At 37.8% G+C, this 8,784-nt stretch overlaps 1 protein-coding gene across 3 annotated transcripts; it reads left to right on the forward strand.

Moving 5' to 3' along the window:
• Window positions 1–624: 624 nt before the first annotated feature.
• Window positions 625–8,280, forward strand: atp6v0b (ATPase H+ transporting V0 subunit b). Of its 3 annotated transcripts, none has more exons than XM_084547094.1 (9): window positions 625–685; window positions 788–889; window positions 1,746–1,794; window positions 2,550–2,633; window positions 4,243–4,320; window positions 4,954–5,023; window positions 5,392–5,443; window positions 5,873–6,063; window positions 6,302–8,280. In XM_084547094.1, exons 2-9 carry the CDS (start codon window positions 805–807, stop codon window positions 6,326–6,328), a joined length of 636 nt encoding a protein of 211 aa, XP_084403220.1. In that variant the 5' UTR covers window positions 625–685; window positions 788–804; the 3' UTR covers window positions 6,329–8,280. The 3 variants fall into 3 exon arrangements, with proteins under 3 accessions (XP_084403220.1, XP_084403219.1, XP_084403218.1); XM_084547093.1 differs by having other exon boundaries at window positions 631–685; window positions 785–889; XM_084547092.1 differs by having other exon boundaries at window positions 642–889.
• The last annotated feature ends 504 nt before the right edge of the window (window positions 8,281–8,784 follow it).

Below are 8,784 nucleotides of genomic sequence, written 5' to 3' on the forward strand. Positions count from 1 at the left end.
TATTGTACAATTACAATGATTAAAAACAGTGATGAAGATTTTAGATGATAGATATTTTAGATAATGAAAGAATACCTTGTAAAGCACCCCTGGCTTCTTTTTCTAGTTTGGTTTGTTTTTGTTAAATGGCATAATACTGTTTTTTCAGTAATATTTAAAGGAAAGACTTTTTATCTGTACCTATTTTTATACATTATTCTTGTAATTATTTTAATTTTGTATTACATTTTTTGTTATATAATGCTTTTAAACTCAATTAACACATTTGTTTTTTTTTAAAAGAGTGATCATTTGTGTGACAGTTTTTGCATACGGATATAAAAATCTCTTAGGTGTTACAACAGTGACATCTAGCGGCCATTACATACCCTGCAGGTGTCTCTTTGGATTGGAATGCAGCCTTTTAGGACGCATTCATTAAGCTGCACTATGTAGGTGACTCATATATATATATTATCATGTGTATAATGTAACTATAACCCTACTTTGATGTGAGTTACTGTATTAGACGATAAAATAAACGCTTTAGTTCACACATTGTGGTTTATTGTATGGAAACATCGAGGTGATGTGAAATAACTTAATGGAACGCAGCCCTCCAGTCCTCGGTCACATGCTTGTCAAGCAAGGATCAGCTGACATCTCCCTGCTTCTCCTTTTGATGCTCTTCCTCCTCCGTCGACTGGTAGCGCTTCTTAAAACGGCATTATACTCCTAACCATTGCTTTTTCCCCCCCTGGCATCAGATTTTAAATTTTAACCAAGGGTATCTCGCTGATCCCAGCAGGTTACAGCGCCGGGTAGATGCTGCTAGAGTGGATGATGAACGGACACGCCATTCTTTACACGGGGGTCACTTTGGCCTTCTGGACTACCATACTAATCGTCGGTAAGACTCTCTTTTGACTTAAATTTGCTCGGAATGACGGAATTAATGAATGAAATCGTGTATTTCCTACACGTATCACACAATAATCATGATGCCAACGGTCATTTTTATATAGCATACCGCGTTTTATCGCATTTTACAGCTATGAGTGGGGACCTGGCTAAATCTTGGGACTAGAGCGGTTGCGGCTGGTTTGTTTGTTTGCTAGCTAGAATTGCTAATTGAAAATTTGGAAATAATTGCATAGTATACATTCAAAACTATAATGTAGGGTATAATCGAAATGCACGTTTTAATAATATTTAATAATAAGGGCCCTGTCTTACATTTAAGTTGCCAGCTGACTAGCATTAGCTTACTGTTAAGCTAACGTCAAGTAGCCTGTAGCTAACCCCTTGCACCAGTAAATGTCAGACGTTTAAAGGATTTCACAGCAATAATTCCGATTTGTGTGGACTCGTTTCAATTTTAACGTGGTGGTAGTGGTTGTGAAATGCTGTGTTGCTTTTTCTACCAGTCGTTTGAGTCCTTTTATTGCGCTAGCCTAACGTTAGCCGGTTAGCTAAGTGCACAGCTGACTGATTGTAAACGGCTCCAAACAGGAACTGCCGCAGTTTTCACGTGAGGGTGAACTATCACAAGGCAACTGCAACTTCTTTCCATGAATTTAGCACATGTGTGTGTGTGTGTGTGTGACTGTTTCACGCGTGGAGCAGGGAACTGGTTTACTAATGTAAAAAAAAAACATACATGATTAAACAGTTCTGCTGTCTTCACACAGCAAGCTTTTGATGTAAACACACATCCTGCAAGCTTTTCCACAATCCCATCAACATTATCCCATTTGTTTCCACAGGTATCTGTTACACTATCTTTGACCTTGGATTCCGCTTTGATGTGGCATGGTAAGTTGTTGCTGCACGGATTTACAGCTCAATAATCAAGCTGAATATTGTAGTAGTAATAGTGATATTTCTGCCTGATTTGACGGTCGCTCCTACAGTTTAGTTGAATGCTTTCAGCCTCTCAGCCAGAAAAGTTTTTTCTTTTCTTTAAAAGTTGAAGTTATAGCATCTCACGGGCAAAATGACAAAACTGCACCATCTTTCCCCAGATTGCACAATTGTAAGAATATTGATAGGCTGCCTTACAACATACTCTCACTGGTCGGTTCATTAAATACGGTAATGAAAACAGATGTATTCTCACGTAGCAGCCTGGAACCGAATTCCTCTTTAATGTCTTAATGTTGAAACAACGTATGAAAAGTGGTGATTCAAAAGTGTAATTTTTTAGGATGTGGTTTTTTAGGAAGTGTTTCTGTTATTTAGTCTAGCCCACTGACTGAAATGGTGTTGTGAAAAATAGTAGAAACGTGTCGGTACAATACAATTCAGTTGTACTACAAACCACAAACCCAGTTGAATCATCTTTTTTTTTTTTTTTAACGAGCAAACCTTAAAGGGATGTACAAGGCTTGAAATCAACATGTTTCACTGAAACTTCTGTCATTTAGGCAAACAAATATGACATATGTTATCTAGAGTCTAGCTTTCTACAGCTTGAGTCTCTCACAGTTGTGACTGTTGCTCAAGAGTTTGTGTCTAACACAGATGGATATTTTGATCCTTTCATGTGCTCTGTACTTCTTTACTCACAGGTTCCTGACGGAGACTTCTCCTTTCATGTGGGCCAATCTGGGCATCGGCTTGGCCATCTCCCTGTCTGTGGTGGGAGCTGCCTGGTGAGTACTTAACGTGCACATACTGTCAGCTCTGAGGTTTTTATTAGTAGAAATATACAAGAATAATGTTGCAAACCTTTTGTCTAATTGATGGTCTAAAAGGTCTCAAGTAAAATGGCATTTTAACAATACATTGGCTGAAGTATAGACAGTAGTTGGAGGCCTAAATGTTGTAGGAATCTCTTCTTGAAATACCTAAAAAAAAGAAGAACATGTTGTGTAAAAGTGGAACTGGAAAATCCTACTATTAGTAATACAGGAACACTTGTAAGTGTGCTTTAAATGGTTTTAGGCTTTGTCATAAAGTGGTGAATTGTAAGCTGGGATGCCAGTATGCTACTTTATACAAAAACATTTTTTATTCCTACTTTTTTTTTTTTCTTCACAGCACCTCACTTAATCTTTTAGAAGCTGTACTTCCATAAAACCAACAGCTGAGGGCCTGTAAACTGCTTAGTTTCATATACGCCAGGCACATTTATCTCAAACAACAGCCATATTTAAACACATCATGTCAGAATTCAAACTGGGAAGCTCATCCTGTGCGGAAAGCTTCAATTTGTGTGTGAAAGAAAAAGTGCAGGGATGAGAAAGTACAGAGAAGCTGCACTAAATGAAATCATTTATCCACAGCCAGTCAGAGAGCGCTCCCTAACAGGCTTCCTTTGATGCAGAATCAGCTAAACAGCTGCTGATAAATGACAGCCAGAGCCACACATGGATCACTGCGCTGTTGGCTGTTCAACACATGTGGGCTCGGTTCATCAGGCCCTGAACATATTGTGTCCCTATTTAAGCTAAATCGATCTACATGTGGCCGGATTGATTTCCAAACTGAATGAAAGATCTGTCTTTTCTGCAGAAGACTATCATTCGATCTTGTAATATTCCTCTCATTTATATCTTTATCTCTAATATTTTTTTGGCCCTTTAAAAATGATTGAATGATTGAAAATATGCTGCAACTGTGATCAGATAGTTTCTTTATTACCTGGTTTTTCGAGTTATTGTCGTGTCATGGATGCATTTACATGAGTTTTGATCACCGTGTCATATTACTAATATGCAAATTATATATTTTACAGTTAATTGAAGTCTTCTCCCTTCAGTTCACCAGAACTCTGAACACTCTCCCTGATCCAAATACTCAGTTATATCGATCTATAGCAGTATTTATTCATTGCATAGGCAGCTTTCGTACCTGTACAGCTGTAAATAGCAATAACGGTGTACATTTATATAAATAATGTATAGTGAAAAGTTCCACTTGTAGATTCTGTATATCTTCTGTTTAGATAATCTTTTAATTTTGTGCTGTAATATGTTCTGTGTGGATGTAGTTGCAGTTATTGTCAGTTTATGGTCTGTAGCACAGGGGGATTTGGAGAAACCGTATTTCATCCCCGTTTTTTATTAACGTATTGTGTTAATAAACACAACTTTAATCTTTTATTGCCTGTGTTTGCTAACTCAATTTAGGGCCAGATTAATAACGACGATTAGGATCATGACCAGCTGCTGTTTGGTTATGCCTTTACTTGATCCTTGTTGCCTTTCTGCTATGTTTAAAAATGTCTTGCTGATTATTCCTTGTCTGTTTGTTTTACAGGGGGATCTACATCACTGGCTCAAGCATCATCGGGGGTGGTGTCAAGGCTCCGCGTATCAAGACCAAAAATTTAGTCAGGTACACTAAACTCATTTGGTCTCAACACTGTATAGACAAATGTGTTATAACCTCCAGACCTTTTCACAGCAGACATCTTGACTTGTCTCATTAGTGAAAGCACTGACTGAGCGACTAGCCAAGCCTGGTCTTTTATATTTGTTTTGCGGTTGCTGTAAACTGAAAGTAAATGTTACGAAACAGCTGTCAGCTGTCTGTGGGTCCTTTACAGAGCTGATAAGAGATTTATGTTGTATAGTTTCATAACACTTGTCTAAGCAGAAATGTGATTTTGTGTTTTTTTTTTGTGACAATGTGAATTTTCAAGCTATAGTTCTACACCATTGAGCTATTTGCAGAGTTAATTAAGAGTGTTAGTTTGTTAATTATTATTTTGCACGACGCAGAAGGCTTTACTCTTTGTTGCATTGCAGAGCTATTGAACTGTTGCGTATTTATACATACATTGGCTTGATTTTAGTTTTGTACTTAATACATTCGCACAGTGCATTCGTAATTCAGGGGAAAGTTAGATCAAGAAAAGCCTTTATGAATCACCAGGGATGAAATGTGGTTAATTTACCAAACAAAAAATCAGGTTGGGTGCAAAAACACACGTTGACATGTGTTTCTCTTTTTACGCCTCCTCTTTAGCATTATCTTCTGTGAAGCCGTTGCCATTTATGGGATCATCATGGCTATTGTCATCAGCAACATGGCTGAGGTGAGTTAAAAAAAAAAAAGCATTGTTTCTGTTTGGTCAGCTTTTAAGAGAACGTCGTTTCCCATTATGGCCATTCATAGGTGATGCAAGGAGCACCTCACAGCGAACTGTAACCACATAAGATAGATATAGACATATACTTTATTGATCCCACGATGGAATTTGTTGTATTACAGCAGCAGAATACAAAAAAAATATATACAAATCAAAAAAGTTAAAGTAAACCAATCTTTACTTTACTCCCGAACCGATCTTTACGACGGGAAAAGCAGAAAGAGTATTATGCAGAAAGAAGTGAAATTGGATTGAGACACTAGATAATCTAAAGGCTGGATCATCATCTTATGTTCTTATGTTTCATCTTATAGAGCTTCACTGGAACGACCCCTGATACTATCGGGGCACGAAACTACCAAGCTGGTAAGGAAACCTACAGGGAGCTGCTGAATTCAAGAGAAAGAAGAAACGTCACACTTCAGACGATAGATTTGTTTACAGTTTTACACTATGAACTTAGTATAGACAATAATCCTTATGCTTAAATTCTCAGAATTATGTTGGAAGTTTTTGTGGTGTAAGCTTCATTAATTACCTCTGGTTGCCAGTGGTAACAAAGATCTTGATATTTGCAGTATTTGTATTAATAATGGGGCACATACATTTAAAAAAAAAAAAAAAAGAGTTAAATTTGATCTATTAAATATAATTCACTTGAACTATTCTCATTCTATTTTAAGATGGCCTTTTGTATTGGGTTTCATAATCTTTGTGTGTGTGTGTATATATAATTTGACTCTGAATTCTTCAACATTATCTCTGAGTCCGTTTTGTTTTTCCTCTCCCCTTTAGGTTACTCCATGTTTGGAGCCGGCCTGACTGTGGGCTTTTCCAACCTTTTCTGTGGCATCTGCGTCGGCATCGTTGGCAGCGGAGCGGCTTTGGCGGACGCCCAGAACGCCAGCCTCTTTGTGAAGATCCTCATTGTGGAAATCTTTGGCAGTGCAATTGGCCTGTTTGGAGTCATTGTTGCCATTCTGCAGGTGAGTGAGACGAATTACTCTTTTTCTTTTTTTTATGCGTTCACACACACACACACACAAGAAGGCAGCTTTCTGTGGCTGTTCTCCGCCACAGTAGTTGACAACAAATGACTATTGTTACGGACTTCTGAGAAATGTCACACAACGATAGTTACTCTTTCCACAAAGGCCCAAACAGATGGATGTCGCATTAACACAAAGCTCTTAATTAACTTGTTTTCTCTTTTCCCTCCCTCAGACGTCGAAAGTAAAGATGGGTGACTAGACGATGCATTCACACGCTGAGAGGATAACAACACTGCTGGAAAAATAAGATGGATTATTGTGTAAATACATCGTAAATTATTTAAATGTCTATTTGCCTGGTATTATTTTTAACCACCATTCATACAAGAGTGATACGTGCTACTGTCGTGAGGGAAACATGAATTTTGACTGAGACAACCAGAAAGGAATATGAAGAATTGTGTTTTTCTTCAGACCGTCTTTGTTCATCAGCCGATATAAATGAGTGGGTCCTTCAACAGTTTATCTTGTTGAGCATTATAAGCAGAAATGCAGATGTTGTGACAGGTTTAAGGTGATGACTTGTTTGCAAACCCCAGCCAGTAGATAGTCTTGATAGATTTAAGATGAGATTGTCATATTTTCCTCACAACTTCTTTTTTTTTTTTCCCAGCCGCTCTTGTTGAATCGTAGTTAAAAGTGACTCCAGAGTATTTGAATATATTTGTGTGTGCGTGTGTGTGTATGCTGGACATGTGATCTTTATTTTTCTGTAAAGCATGAGGGTGTTTACCATTGTGTCTGTAGCCTGGTCTGTCAGTTTTATTTTTTGGTTTGTTTTTTAAGTATCTGTTCTTTGCTAATAAGAAAGTGGCCCTTAATCCGCGCAGTGGCCCAAATACAGTATTTATCAGGCCTCCTATCGTTATAGTGATGGATAACTTCTGAAGCTTTGAAATGGAGTGACGAGGTCACAGGGCAATTGGCTTTTTGGGAGGCCAAATGGCGTCCGATCACAGCAGTGGATCTGCTCTAAATGTGTCATCCTGTCATTCATTCCCAGAGTTCTTTAAAAGTCTCACTATGATGTCTAAATTTGAGCCTCCCCAACAGATCTCCCAGCCAGAGCTCCGATCCCTTCCTGTAGTTCTTGTGAGGATAAACCAAACAAGCTATGATTGTACAGTGTTGGCTATCGGGAAGCCAGAAGAAAACTTTCAAGAGACCAGTTGTGCATAGAATTTGTTATCAGGTTTACAAAAAAACAAAGAGGACCTCTCCATGAAGCTGGCTTTTAGGAAACCTAAAATCCTCAATCACCTTTGAGCATTACATTCTACTCCGTAGTAACTCATTGTTTCTGTGGCATCGGCTTCATTGAACGAGAGGTCTCAGCTGCTCTTCCCAAGATTACATAATCAACTCCACGCATACAGATTTTTTTGAATAACCTTTTTTTTTTTTTTTCTGCAGAAATCAAATTCTACTTTATTTTTATCCAGTTGTCTTGTTTTGAATGTTAACGTTTCACTATGTCGTTAAAATGTCAATATGTCTTTGTTTTCAAATTAGTTTCAACATTCCTTAAAGTTTCCTTCATGTCTGTAAAATTAAATCCTTTAAGGGTAGAAATGGAAAAGCCAACAGTGCTCGACTCCCGTTGCACCCCAACAAAATCATTTGAGCTTTATAATCTATACAACATATAGATTAATAATATGATAAAAGTGAAGGTGGGTGCAGAGTGGGAAACGCTGTAACACTGCAACATTTAGTCAGATGTTTGATGTTGACATGTAACGCAAACGCATTCGGTCACGCTTTATGTTCCTGATGCACCATTCCACAGAGATGACAGACCACGGCGAATTGTGAATCATCTCATATCTTTTCTTGTAGTTTTTCCGCCACACCTCTTCTTGAAGGAAACATTGAATCTACCACGGGGAAGGTGTCTTCTGTAAGTGTAAACCTGGCCTAATCCAGATGTAACTCTGAGATGCCTTTGGTAAACTAGACTGTACCCAACCCCAGGCTTTCAGTGACTGTAGATGATACTTGTGTGTGCGTTATGTTGGCGTGATGGTGATCGATGAATAAAAGTCATTGTTTTGACATTGTGTACAGTAATAACAAAATCAGATTTCCTTCTGGCTTCGTAAATGTCCTTGAGAAAATAAAATGGTTCCATTAAGGTCTTTGGATTTTTTTTTTGTGTAAGTGTGCGTGTGCTTGACTTGTAACGCTTGAGGTTTTGAAACATGAGCTCGCAGTGAATTAGTTCTTGCAGTGTTCACATTATTCCACTAGATGGCGCTGGAAACCACAACATCTATCCTTATTAAACTGGTGCTGAACCCTGAAAACTAAACACATCTTGTGTAGAAGAGCTCTCAGTAATACTTATAAAAAAATACAAATTATCATAGTAGTGGATTGTTTTATAACCCCCAAAACTTGTCACCTGATTTTACAAATTCCAAACCCATAAAATGTGGCCCCAATGCATAAAAAGTCAAACATCCTGCAAGAAGTCCATCTACCAATAAATAAAAACTATAGAACAAATACAAAACTTGTTTGGTTTGTGTCTTATTATAATGGCTCGTGTTACAGGTGGATTTTACATAAACAGCAAATCCCACGTTAAAGTAAGCATAAAAGCAATCAACTTCATATGAAATGTTTACAAGTGAAAATCTATTGACAGACACA

The sequence above is a fragment of the Chelon labrosus genome, assembly GCF_963514085.1.
Source record: "Chelon labrosus genome assembly, chromosome: 6".
NCBI classification, from domain to species: domain Eukaryota; kingdom Metazoa; phylum Chordata; class Actinopteri; order Mugiliformes; family Mugilidae; genus Chelon; species Chelon labrosus.